We start from the raw sequence: 15,362 nt of genomic DNA on the forward strand, positions 1-15,362 counted from the left end.
TATGGATTCCAACAGATACTTTTGAGCCTGTTGTTTTGATGATTGTTTACTCATGTTTCATTTGCTCTTATTCCATTTTGGCAGTAAGTGCATGACTTTCGGAAAACCCTAAAGACATCTTCATGGTGATTAATGTAACTTGCTCAACTCAGTTACTATTGTAATGAGTTCATTGCAGTGGTAATGTGTCCACAAGGCTATTAGTAAACAGCTTAGAAAGAAACATTGTCCATATCAGCTGAGTAATTTGCTAATCATTACCAGCTTTGGGTCAGCAGGTTTAATTTTTGAATTTCTATGTCAATGAATCAAGCTGCATTGGTAATATCTTTCATGACACATCATCCCATTTATCTTTGATTGGGAGCATCTTCTGAAACAGGTTTGATGTTGACAAATTTCAGTTGAATTCCAAGTCAGGATAAGTGTTTTTGTCATTACGTTAATGCGGTGTAAGCAAGCTCTTATTATTGTTTTCCAGCAAGAGTTTTTGCTTTACCAGAGACTTGGGATGAAATGCAAGACAAGGAGAATCTTAAATGTAAAAATGTGTTGCAAGAGAGTCCAGAGTACCAGTTACTGGAGAGCACATTCCTCAGGGAAGCAAAAACTGGACCATATTCCAATAAAGTTCCCAATGTGCAGAACATAAAAGTAGTAAAGGTACATATATATATATATATATATATATATATATATATATATATATATATATATATATACTGAAACAGAACGTTTAAGTAGCCATTCTCTACATTTTCCAGCCAACAACGTTTAACAAGAAATCATGTAAGCTGAATTTACTACTTATTTTTTATATATTTGACCATGCAGTTGCATGAAAGAAATAAAAAAAGATTGCATTTGACAAAAACTACATGTCATGGATGTTTGTAGCAATATAAATATTATCTTAGGAAAATATCATTGTCTGTTATCAGGGTTACAGGGCACTGGCTTTAAAATAAAGACTCACCAAAAAAATCACCATCCACAATATTTTGTCTCCAATTTCCAAAAACTCTCGCCATTTTCATAATACAGTACTATCCATTTATTTCAACACCCTCTGGACTAAGGTAATATTGTCGACATTAGTGAATGCTTGGGGGTGGGGCTGAAAATAATCGAAATTTCGCATACAAGTGAATTTTTTAGGTGACCTGTTGTCAATGACTTTCTAAGGATTTCAACAGAGGAAAAAATGGAAATTTTTATTTAAATGAGGACAACTAGTCTGAAATACACTTATATATTGACAACTTACATATGTGTAGTAAATTACTCCACAATGTGTTAACGAATATACATGTATATGAAAAATCCGTTAATTTGAGTATTAGATCATATGTTAGAAATTCATTTATCACTCAAATCCCATTAGAAAATACAACACGTACATATTAAAAAAATGGTAGTCCTTGTTTGATCTATATCCCATTGTCAACAAACACATTTCACAAAACAATTCACACTGATATTCATTGTCCTTGTAGCAATTGGCTGTATAGTTGTTTATATGCTACATGTACATGTACTTAAATTGGCCTTGATTTTGGTCAGCCAGAGACAATTACCATGATGCTGAGGCTACCAAGGGAATGAGGCTATTCATAGGGAAATGCAACTTGTGAACAAATTAAAAAGTTTTGCAAACATTCTCGTGAGATGTCCCACCTGTATTTAATTTGATCATGCCAGATATCTATCGTAGTGATCATAAAGCACAAACTTTTTGTTGCAAACAGGCAACTTTCACGTCACAGTAAATATGTTCCAATCACTACGAAAATAAAAAAATTCTTTTATTTAAGTTTGTTGCCGACTTCCTTGGATCAAAGGTCTTTGACTTGCTTTGATGAAGTACATGTGTTGAAGGCGCAACTAAAGGCCCTATTTGAAGGACCAAACAAACGCTCAGTATTGTTGTGGCAACATTAAATAATTATAGAACATTCAGATATAACTTTTTTTCCATTTTTTTGGTATAAATACAGAATGATTGGTGATTCAATGGTAATCATTTTCTTTGAAGTTTCAGCAAAAGTATCTTTATCTTGTTAATTTTTTGAAAAGAAAAAAATATTGCCATGTCTTGTCGATTGTAGTCATTCCCATTCCCACCTTCAGTGGTGGTCAGTTGTAGCTAGTCAAGTAGCACAAATATTTTGGGTATATTACAGCATACAGTATTAAGGCCAGATATCAGTATAAGTAGATTATGATACAGTGGAACCCTGCTATAACGTGATAATTGGGGTAAAACAAGTTGGATCGCATTAATAGTGGGGTCACGTTAATGCTGGGTTTTACAGTATTTTACTTTTTTCAGAGAACAACGCATTGGCACACATACGTGCATTAATATCTAATGTAAAAAATTGGGGTATTATCGGATGAATATTAAACGGAATGCAGTAATAAGACTTATTCAAAATAATGGACGGATACTATATTTATAGGTTATTACTTTGCGTTAAGTAGTTTTACTAATTTTTATTGGTTTTTCTGATAATACATGTTAATCGATAATACCCTGACTGACGTGATCTCATGAATAGGGTATCAACATCATTTACTATCATGCTGTCGTGGCATGCAGTTCATCCATAATGCATGTAATTCCATTGAAAAATTGCACACAGATTTACAATATTCAATAATTTTGTCACAGATCGTGTCTGAATTCAACGTCTAATATATAGCATGGACAGAGTATTAACACTATTTACTTGCCATCTGATATTGTACCATCAAGGCTTGCAGTTAATCTGTACAAATTACATACTGCTAAAATTTTCTCATATACGTTTCCATGTACATTTATCCACTGTAAATTTCCAATAATTAGTACTTGTACGCCTATTCATTTGAACGACTACATCAAGAATAATTAACAATCAACACATGCTTTCAGTGTGCATATAACTTTGACCATACTTCAAATTTTGTGAATATTGAAAGAAATGTGTGAAAACGTATACTAATCATTGCACAAAGTGCAGAGAATGACGTGCATTTGTGAACTTGCTTTTCCATAACAGTAAAATATTTTTATAAAAAATAGGAAATTAATAACGAGTTCATAAGCAAATACCATACACATGTAAAACCAGAGAACTAAGTGCAGTAGGCCTGCAATGGTCACGAGTCACTTTTATAAAACAATTTAAGCATGTACAATTTCATACCCTTTCAATTTCTAGCTAATAAAGCAGACATTATTTACTGGTCAACTGATTGCATCTAATAACACCAAGCCCAGCAGATATGTTGGCGGCTTTTGTTTTTTGATGTTTATGAAATTGTGAGAATCTTTTATCAACCACCGCATTGACTGCTGCTTGGTTGTGTATGCAGTTAAAGAAGAAACACATGTTGGCTACTGTTTGAGTAACGATTGTATACAGAATTAATTGAAGACAATCACAAAGATGACTTACTGGCTTTACTCATGGATCAGTAATAAGTAACATTTCCGATCATGTTTATTTTGGCATAACACTTCAAGAACCTGGTGAAATAGTTAAATTTCAGAAGTTACGCCTCGATCCTATTATATTCAAATTCATATGAGAACTCTTCCCCAAAATGATAATAAACATTTTACACACTATTTCTCGTACTTAAAAAAAAAAAATTCCTGGTACAAGAAAAATACATGTACGTGCTTTTAAAATTTCAGGAACCATGCCGCAATCACATTATATTCAAATTCATATGCAATCTCTTCCCCAAAATGATAATACAGTTTTTATACACTATTGCACGTACTTTGAACAAAAATATTTTGTCATGTGCAAATGAATATACAAAATTTCGGGAGCCACACCTTGACTGCATTATATTTGAATTCATGTTATAATGGTGCGTGTTATGGCAGGGTAGTGCTGTATAACAACACCATGTTATTGTGGTTTGTTAATATGAACAAAGGATGTGTTGATGTAACAATAAATTCCGTTGCAATTTTATATCCAAGTTTGAAGCTTCCTGTCTGGGTTCCTTTGACTTTCTGCACTCCAAACCCAAGCTGTATATACAATTTTTAACAGCCACAAATTTAGGTGCCAAAAATCAGCAGACAGTATATTTTGATGTCAGTAAAGAAAAAAGATAGCAATTTGCGACATTGGCAAAGCCCAGCACAATCCCTGTGTTATAAATCTCAGGGTAAGTAAATTACAGTTACACAGATAAGTACTTTTTGGCCTGACATTATTAGCAAACTCTTAAGTGAACATTTTTAATATTTTATCTTTCAAACATGATCCTTTTGAAATGATCTGTATTGAGAAATTATAATATAAATATTGTCCTAAATGTAGAATAAAATATGAAAACAATGCTGTAATTTCTTTGTCTTCTTGGATATCAGTAATTTTGTATATATTTTTATATAGTTTGTTCTTGATGACTCGTCACCTAACTTTACAGTGTATTAAACTTTCTGTTTCTTTGTAATTCCTCATAATGTTATGTTGATTCTTAAGAGCATATGGGTGTGTTTTTTCCCACTCGCCTTTCAATACATTGACTTAGGGTATAAGACAGAAAAGGTACCTTTTAATTTGCTTTATTTAGTTATCTACTTTAATTTGCAGTTGTCACTTAATTGAGGCAAGTCTATATTTGATAATGAGTTAATAACTGAATTTTGGAGTGAGTTTTGTAGCACCTACCCGTAGGGAGTGGAGCTGATGGGGCTTGTGTGTGCACATGCATGTGCATTCTTGATTATATTTTTACTGCAGTGTTTTTGTACCCTGTATACATACTGTTAAAACAGGAATCACTTGACACATCATCAACAGAAGGTGTGTTGTGTACTAGTACATCAGGAGGTGGAGGCTAATTTATATTCAAGGTCAAGTTCACAGCTTTAAACCATCTGAGATTAAAGGATGAAATTGTTTTTTGTACATTAGATTGTGTGCTGCGTACACTGGGATTCCTATTTCAACATGATGTCCATAGCTCAGTATTTTATAATATTCATCATACTTTCCATCTTAAAGGATGAAACATTCTCTTATCTTCTATTCTGTTACTGTGAAGTTTTGTGACCTCATCACTTACCATGGTAGGTGGGGGACAGAAATGTATAAAATTTGCTTGTATTGTTTCATGAACATTTGTGCCATGACAATGTATATATATATATATATATATATATATATATATATATATATATATATATATATATATATATATATATATATATGGTTAAATAGTGGCATGTCAGCACTATGCTGGTCATATTGTGCTGTTTAGCTATTAAGTTCATGCATGGCTTTGTGATAGACTTTATGGGATTAGAGCTTGCTGATATAATGTATCTTTTTACCTTTATAATTGAATTAAACATTTTCATAGTCTACATATATGTACAGTATTGGACTATCAAGGAATCACCTGTATCATCCAGCCTGCTTCTGGAACTGAACAGGTAACAGACAGTGAGTCCTACATTTTGATTGCATAAAATCTCTGTTTACTAAATATGCATAGGGCACAAGTAAGAAACAACATGTCTTTAGTCTGATAATATATCAATCTATATCACTATATGAAAGAAATGATTGGTATTGTTGGCTTCATTTTTAGCAACACGTGTAGGTTATTTAGTGCTGTGGCAATTTGAGGAAAGTGACTTTCCCAAGGACAGACCATGAGAACCCAGACTGGTTTATAAAATGATAGAATTCAAACCTGCTATCTTTTTCTCTAGAATGCTAACTACTGAAGCACAGTGCAATTTGTCTCCTTTAGTTGCTTTTTACTATGGAAGGGCTCATCAGGCCTGTTCTACATCACTGAGCCAACACAGGGCTGAAAGAAATACACAATAATTAGGGAATATAGTCAGAAAGAGTAATTTAATAGCATGTTGGATAAAATATCTCAACAATTAAAAGAAAAATAGAAGCATCATATTGAAAAACTTTGGTTAGAGAAAGTGGACAGCTTAGAAAATAATCTGAAAGAGGTGCATATGATAAAAGAATAATTGAAGAATGTTGTAGACAGCAGACTAAAGAAACAGCAGACATCAAGAATGAGCTTCAGGGAGTAGTCACAATGGACATAGATGCCAGTGGAAATGCCTGCTACATTAGGAAGATTTGAAAAGATGTAAACATTATGCCTGTTGTCCCCCATCATTTCCTGAAGCCATGCTGACTCTCTCACCAGAAAACATGATTGATGTGACCCATAAGACTGTTTGGCAAAATTATGGCAAGGATTTTGCCAACCATTGACAACAACAAGATATTGTCCCAATGGTTGTCACAGGATTGTATGTTGCCCTTTTGCTTATGCAAGTGGACATTGGATACATCCTTGTCATTGTTGAGTATAGGTCCAAGAGTCCACATTGACAGGAAAAGTTAGTCAGTTTCTGTGCCATACATGAGTCTCCTGCTTTGTAGACTTCTGCTGGCATAGCATTGTTCAAAGTACCTTGCAATTTGACAGCAGGTCAATTGCTTGCACAGTGAGTTTCAGTCAGTATTGGAAGATCAGCTAGTGATATGTTGATTGTTACTTGATACCATTAAAATATCAAAATTAGATGACTGCTGTTTGAGTACAATGTGTTCTGCCCATCTTTGAGGTATCATTTCTTTGTCAGTGAACAGCATGTTGGCCTGTCTGCACAGAGATGTTCCTAATGATTGTTGCCTGTATAATGTCTTGAAAGCACTATCAAATTTCTTCCTGTTTGTGTAGGACAGCCTTTTTGCTCATGCTTCCATTACCTGTCTTGGCTCAGTCTTATTTGAAACTGTACCAATATTGTCTTAGTTATTGCTTTGTTTCATAATGAGCATAACATGTATATAAAATATAAAAAATATGTGTATTTAAATGATACTGATAAATAATGTTCATCTATCTTGTAATGTAAAGCAGTTAAATTCTGGTAAGAATTAATGGGGTAATTTAGATTCTAATAAAGTAGTAACTGATTTTAATGTTTTTTTTGTCTATATGAATCAAAAGTATTCTTAAGTAATTATTAGAAAATTTATGTTTTCATATAATGCAAGAGAAAATATTAACTAATGGCAACATTTTTGTTTCCTTTTAAAAATTGTAAACATTTTAATGCAGTGATGTAAATAACTATTTTTTGACTTGTAGAACATAACATGTGATAGCAATAATACAAAAATATTATCCTAGTAGGTATATAGACTCAAAGTATCCTAGTATTGGCTGTTACTAAAGTTTTTTTTTTACCCCTGGCTTTTATCTTTATTTTTCTATGAAACATGTTTTCATTTTTATGTATTTTCATTCTTCATCATTTTACACTCTTCTTCTATCTTATCTCAAACCTTATACACATTAGAGTGAGACATTTGCTTGTTTCTTATATCTGTTCTATATCCTTATATAAATTATAGAGAGAGTTGTTCATGTAAATATGATTAGATATGCATTTTTTGTTTATCATAAGAAATGGTTCAAATTAATTACAGTTCTAAATTAAGAGATATTTGGAGTTCAGTTTCTGCAGTGGTCTTACAGAAATTTAACACCTTTTTTAAATAATTTATTGTTTTAAAACACTATTAATGTCAAAATTGAATTATCTTCTGTTGACTGTACCAAATTATCTACAAATGTTACCACAGCTTAATTCCGTCTCTTTGAATTCAGAATGGTTCAGAAATAGAATGAACATGACAATTGTTAGATTACACATTGTTAATATATACTCCTTTTTAGATGCTTAAATAAATTAATGGATTAAAGCACTTTTAAATTCTGCAAAATGGGTGAACTTGGTAAGTGTCCATTGGCCATACTACATGATGCCTTCAGTTGTTCATGTTCACTGTGCACCAAGTTAAAGTGAATTCCCATTGATTACATTATTTCTAGTACTACATTATTTCAAGTACTACATTATTACATTATTTCTAGTACTACATTATTACATTATTTCTAGTACTACATTATTTCTAGTACTACACTCTCTCTGCTTGCATCTGTTTTACTAGAAAATCTTCAGAACATATACTAGTTATTGATCTCCTTAATGAACCTTTCTGATTGATTGATAGGATTAAGGTTTGTGGAAAAAATATTTATGGAAAAGTATTGGTATATTCATATAAATAATGAAAGGAATGAAAACTTTAAATTTATATGTCATGAGCATAACATTGAAATATTGTATATAAACAAGAATTTTATTGCCAATAATGATGTTATTTTATATGTAAAATAACTTTTTTGAACATGCCAATTACAAACTGGTAGAGAAAGTTTAGATACTCCATGTGTACCAACCACTTTTAAATATCTTTTAAAAGAAATGTTGTTTAATTATTAGTGTTTTATGGCATCTCAACAGAAATTGGCCATGTAGTACCAACAGAAACTAAAGTTGAGAAAATGAAAAAATAAATTGCCCACGTATATAGGAAGACAAACTCTTCAAATAAACCTATATATTAAGTACAAAAGATAAAATACAAACCATGACCCTGTTGAAATTCAGTAAAATGACAAATAAAGGAAAAGCATGTACAAGCCTTTAAACATGATTCAAATTTTTGTATAAAACTGCATTCCTGGGTGCTACATCCTCATACAGTTTCTTCAAACAGTTCACATCAAAATACTTCTATCGGGAGGTAAATTGAAACACTTGACTAGAATATGCATCACTGTCGAAGGATACTGGGACTTTATGCATCCTGGTCAGGGCTCACCCTACAGGAGGTTTTATGAGTCAGGTATGTCTGATACATGAGCAGCACAATCCTGCCTTATCTCTCCGATTTGTTCCATATGAGAAATGCCACTGTCTGGTAGTGAGTTTGATGACAAACATCCTGAATCTATACAACATTTGAAGTCAGTATCTGTAATCTTTTATTTATTGATGGGCCATTCCAGGGAAGTTTTGCCTGTTTTATTACCTTTTGTACAAATGTGACTAGTCAGCCGACAGTACAGTATACCTTTCCAGGTTGTACAAGAAAAATCATGCCTGTATAATATCTAGGAATTTAACAGTTGGCTATATTTGAGATTCTGCTAAGCTTTTGGTGTGTATTGGAATTCTAGTGGCTGTAATTTCCACAATAACGACTCAGGCTTTATCTTTTTCACTCAAAATAAATCGGAAGTTTGTTTTTCTTTGAGGTTTCAGCATCCTTAAAAGCTTTGAAAATGGCTATAATTTCCACAGTGATTACTAAGGCTTTGTCCATTAACTTGCTCAAGAGGCTGCCATGTGGTTTTGCATTTCTAGTTCCAACTTTGTCTCCATTTTTCAAATATACCATAAACCAATGGCCACAATAGGAGGTTCCGATTTTATTGAATTTTCTCTGAAAAAAATAAAGAATTTCTTGATGATGTTTTAATTTCAAAAAGATCAAATATTATTTTGGGAGAATTTGATTACCATGATTGTGATTAGGGAACACAGAAATTTGCAGTTTTCCCAGCAATGAATTTTGTAGTTGCTAAGTGAGAACAAATTCCCATGCCAAAAGGAAGAATGATGTTTGGTTTCTGAACATAAAGGATTTGTTATTTAGTCTTAAATACTACTTCATCTGTGAGGTTAGATGGATTGAAAGATAGTTTGATAGAATACTGATGAACCAGTTTAATTTGTCTGTGATGACTTACTTGCCTCATTATAGAGGATTTCCGAAGAGGAGCTTCTAAATACACCCATACAGAGTCAAAGTTACTGTGTATTGGATCAAGCAACTAGAGGTAAAATATACAAGATGTTCCTTACATAACTGATCCATGTTCAGATCTTACTAATAACCTCTATAACTGGAGCAAGTCCTTTTGATCTGCACCCCAGTCCATTTTTGCCATGACTTGGATTAAATCAAAGGCTTGTGTCCCCAAGGTATCCAGCATGAAAAAGACGATAAGGCATTTCACTATACTGTTAAGTTTGATATTGAATAGTGTGACTGATAATTTAGAGATTCATCTTCTTTTAACTTTTTGACACAGTGGAAGGTTTCAGAATAATTTTCTCATGAGGAGTTCTTGGAGACTTTTTTCTCTAGTGTATTTGAGATTTCAGACCTCTTACCCACAGTGAAAAATTGCAAACTGAAGAGGTATGGTCATATCTCAAGATCATCTGGACTGGCAAAAACAATATTGCAAGGCAGTGTGAGGGTGCAGAAGAAGAGGCAGACAGAAAATGAGGTGGGAAGACAACATTAAAGAGTGGACATCATGGGGTTTGGAGATTCCCAAACACAGTAGAAAACAAGAAAAGATGGAGAGAATTGGTTGTAAAGATTTTTGTGGTGCCCCAATGACCTCTTGGATTATGGAGTTGATGATGATGATGATCATTTGAGATTTCTGGTATGGTTGTGACCAGATTTCCTTAAATCCTTTAGCTAGATGTTCTGATTTATGCCAAAGGTTTTTTGTATCATATTCCATACCAATTTAATAGGGGAGTGAGAGTTCAAACATAGAAACAGGATTTCCATTTTCACCTTGCTTTCTGTAATAGTATGACAAGCTTTGGCTCAATATCTACAAAATTTATTCAGATTTCATTTGCATTTGCAATATTGGCATTGCAATGTTGAAGGCTATTTTTCTTTTTTCCCTGATGATGTCTTTCTATACATCATCCAAGCATGGTTTGTTGACATTGTTTAGGAATCGTCAAAGTTTTTGGTATTGTATTTACAGAAACATTATGGAGTATCTTTGTAAACAGGAGTAAGAGACTTCATTGTCAAAACGATTAGCTTTTAGTTATGACATGCAGAGGGATCTAAATGCTTCCTATCCTACGTTGTTCACTTTCTATCTCTGTTTGAGCCATTGCAGTTAGGAATATTGCTTCTTAAATATATTGGAAAGTGGTCACTACCACAAAGGTCGTCCCAGAGATTGGCTGCAGATAGTCAAAAATATGGATGAGTAGGATCCAGGTAAATTTATTATTTTTCATTAAAAAGGCAAAGATTGTGTTCTGAAAAAAGTCTTCTATCTTCTTCCCTCTATCACTGATATCTTTACATCCTCATTAAAGCCTTTAAGCAAACTAAAATGTGCCAGCAAATTCTCAATAACAGGGTCCGTCTATTTTGAAATTTGTACTTAGAATGAGATATATTGAACAACATGTGAATATTTTATGTAACAACATATGAAAATCTAATTTTAAGTAGTACTTGGGTTATTTTGGCTGTGGTGAGTGATTATTTATTATGATGGACACTTATCCAACAACCTTATTAGTATTTCTTGAAAAGCTGCTGTGGTGATGCATGTAAGACAATTTCTATTAATTTTCTTTTTTAAATCATGTCCTGAAGAGAAACAAATGATGGATGAAGTGAAATAGAAGACTAATTTCATAAATATGTGCTGAATCATGGATATTTCTGTTGTGTTATGATGACAATGGTGGAAGTAGGTGAGTACTGGAGCTTTCCCGGTGTGATATCAGAAAAACTCCAGTGTCTGTACTATCTATAAGACTCTCTGAACTTATCAAAGAGCTTTGAGAAGACTAGTAGATTAATTAGCCATCTGCTTTTTTGGTGTAGAGCGTGCATAACAGTTGGTGCCAGCAGTGTACTGCTCGTTCAGTGGACTGATTTTGACTGGTTTCTTGTTAGGAGACTTGGAAATCTTCTGCAGTACACTGATTCTACATCCACTGGGCCATTAGTTAGCTCACCTTTTCTTGGGCTGGAGTTTGCTTGCTTTTGGTTTGTAGCCATATATGTCCTAATTTCTACATCGTCACACTGATTATTTCACTTGCGTACTTCACTATTTATGGGTAACTGCTAACATGGGTTTTCATGGGGTGAAAACTGACTGTGGTTTAATCTTTGAGACCATGCATTGTCTTAGTACCTACAGACATCATTTGTGGAAAGTTTCCCCTCGGCTTTAGCTGCACAGTTGTAGGATTTGCCAACTGTGTTGAATGGAGTTGTAACATCCACAGAGTTTCATCCCCTGGGAAAGCTGATCCTTTTCTCCTCTTTCATGGGCTAAGTCTAGTCTTCCAGTTTCCACACTGGGCAGTCTCTATGATACTGTACACAATAGATTTTCTATGAGCATGATGATCAATTGTGACCCTTTTGCCTGCATCCTGGTTCCATCTATATAGTGTCCATGTTTTTTGATTGACATAAAGTAGAAACATTGAACATCAGTATTTAAGTGTATTACAGGAAGTTACATTGAATTTTGATAAGTTAATTTTTTAGGCTTTCTGAAAGCTGAGATCTTTGAGCATCTTATCCTCACTGCAGCCATCCCAATCTCTAGATAGAACAACACCTCTTGACAAATTGAGATTTGTGTGGTAACATCAAAAATAGCTATGAGTGAATTTTGGAGCTACTCTCCTAAATTAGTTGGCTCAAACCTTTCCTTGCACTCCTTGGCTAATGTTTTTGCTATTGCAAAAGGTTAGAGCTTGTTTAATTTTAATTTTTATCATTCAGTTTCAGTGATGATGAATCTTGGCCAAGTTCTCTGACTCAGATAGTCCTTTGAAGACCATGCCTCACACTAACAGTTTAAATTTTCATTGGTGTTCCCATAATGTTAGTTTATTATTTTGTCACCTATATTTCCCACCTGCCTTGGAGCCCAACAAGAGAACATAGATATATGTTCAATTATTGCATTTCTCATGTCGGGCTACACAGTGTGATATAGTCAAGCAAAATAGAAACTTGACCCAATTGACTGTTGCCACCGCCATGATATATATGTCCTATGCAGTGTTTGGTGAGTAACGCCATATTTATTAATCACAAAGGCCACTTCTATATATGGAGAATATTTAAAATGAATATCTTTATTAAAGTTTGGTCTAATTGATCAGATTTGGCCCTTCTAACCACCCATGAAACTGAAGTTGAGGCTACATTAGTATGCTGCAGTGGAGAAGTCATCAGCCTCTTTTCTACTCAACTACCAAACCCATCTCCTCCAACATGTATGCAATGCACAGCAAACAGGTTACCTCCACTCAGTTGCCACTTATGAGATGCTGGAATGATGGGTCTGGCCCTTGAAAGCATGGTGGAATCTTTTAAAGACATAAAAAGGAAAATTACATATTCATGTGCTATTGGTCAAAAATAAACAATTATATTTTTTTAAATTGTAGTGGGAAGACTATCTGGAATTATGGATAATGTGAAAGTTGAAACCCTCCTTAGAGTATCATTTATTTTAACTTTATCAACCAGCTGTCAGTGGTTTGAGAATAGACTTTGAGAGTAGATTTTGTCTATAAATACATTTCAGACTAGATTTGGCATCTCTGGAAATTCTGTATTTATTTTGTAATCGAGATCCTAAAAACTTTACTCATATATTTTTACTTTTGTCCACTTGACCTTTCCTTCTGGAAAGATAAATTTGGTGTATAGAGACCAAGAGAACACACAAATACACACATATAACCTACATTGACCTCTTAAGAAACAATGTTTTTGGAATAGTTGATCTGAGAAGAATGTACTTGACTTTGAAATTTATTTTTCTCTGTGCAAAGCAATACACATGTAGGTGTAAATTAAAAAATAGCATGCAATTTTCTAAACTGTAAACTTTGGATATCATTAATTTATAAAACAAATAATATTGCTTTTATTTGTTAGTGGCATAAATTCTATAAAAAATGGAGCTTGTATTGTCGCAAAACTGAATTTTATGTATGTTAATATATTTATTAAATATGGCATCTCTCCCAATCTCTCTCTCATTCTGTAGAAATACTGTTTTGATATATTTTATGATTTTCGAGTATTTATATATATGACACATCATTTATGTCATATATTCTTACTAATTTATACAGTTGGCATGGGATGGATGTCTGAGCCATCATTAGCATGAGAAATGGATTCTGTACAAAAATATATTTCAAGATAATTTCTAAAATGTAAAGATAATAATAATTGAAAATAAAAATTTACAAAAAGACCAATATTTCATTGTCTAGAACACTTTAGACCAAATGTATTTTCTGATCATAATATTTACACTGGCTGCTGGAGACTACTGAAGTTTCGAAAGGGGAGCAATGTAATTTTTCATAACACTTGCTATCTTACAACCTCACCTGTGTGAGATTTTCATGATTTTCGGGTCCCATTGCTCATGGGGTATCAAGGAAGAGGTGCATCAAAATATTGCGATATTATTTTTGCAGGGCTAAAAATAAAGTAATACATCATTGGGTCAAGTTTTATTGATTTAACCTGTATCTGTTTCCAGCCATATGAGAAAAAATATTTCTCTGAATGTTTATAATACCATATTTACATTCACCTTTCATATTTTTTACATTTATTGTTGGATATTGTTGCTATTTAACAAGAGTTTTAGTATGCAGATTCAACATCATTTAAGATAAGTTTGTAGGAAGACTCAAGTTTATGCTTTAGATTTAATATTTATAGGTTACGGAATTTGTATGGGAAAATATTAACATCTGGCAGTATGGCTCAGAAAAATCAGTTCATATTTTCTCATTTAAATTTTTATTATATACTCATTTGCTTTGCTACCTAAAGATGAATAATAAAAAGAACACACAACAAGAAACAAAGTAATTGAATTTCTGCTGGATTCCAAAGTAAATACATAACTATAGTTCAACAAATGCACAGTAACAGTATTCATACACACATAGCACTGCCCAGCTATCTTGGAACTTGGTAGCATATCGCATGCTTGGTCATTTGTTTGAAAAAATGGGTTACTTAAAATGAAAATTTAGAGAAATATTGTGAATGAATGAACTTTGAAAATCTTTCCAGTTGGTCAACACTAGAGGGACTTTGTTTTCCTGTCAATTTAGCTAAATTCTGCATTTCTAGTTTTGATGGACTGTATTTATTGGCTGCATCAATTCCATATGATGTACATGTGGATGAAGGGAATGAGTTACTTAAAATGAAAATTTAGAGGAATATTGTGAATGAATGAACTTTGAAACATCTTTCCAGTTGGTCTAAACTGGAGGGACTTTGTTTTCCTGTCAATCCAGCTAAATTCTGCATTTCTAGTTTTGATGGACTGTATTTATTGGCTGCATCAATTCCATATGATGTACATTTGGCTGAAGGGAATGGTCTTGATGCAGTTGCACATGTGTTTCTGTTCTGTCATCAATTGTTTGGAATGATAAGGTGGGAAAATATTAAATTATTTGAATTGAAATTCTCAAGAAGATGCTAGAATAAGAAACAGTATGTCAAATTCATTTCATTTTTAATGTTGTAAAATTTCCTTTGGAAATGATTTCTGCTTGAAATGTAGTCTAAATTACAGTAAATTTTGTGCTGTGG

General features: G+C 33.1%; 1 protein-coding gene across 2 annotated transcripts in view; it reads left to right on the forward strand.

Moving 5' to 3' along the window:
- The window catches only part of LOC149795355 (protein mono-ADP-ribosyltransferase PARP14-like), a 135,144-nt gene that overhangs the window by 106,273 nt on the left and 13,509 nt on the right, over positions 1–15,362 (forward strand). For both annotated transcript variants that reach the window (XM_089965131.1, XM_089965130.1), the window contains one exon: positions 482–663. In XM_089965131.1, coding sequence (XP_089821257.1) covers positions 482–663 — 182 coding nt within the window. The remainder of the gene's footprint in view (positions 1–481; positions 664–15,362) is intronic.

This window comes from Sinohyriopsis cumingii, chromosome 7 (assembly GCF_028554795.1).
Source record: "Sinohyriopsis cumingii isolate HCF-2022 chromosome 7, ASM2855479v2, whole genome shotgun sequence".
NCBI lineage: Eukaryota > Metazoa > Mollusca > Bivalvia > Unionida > Unionidae > Sinohyriopsis > Sinohyriopsis cumingii.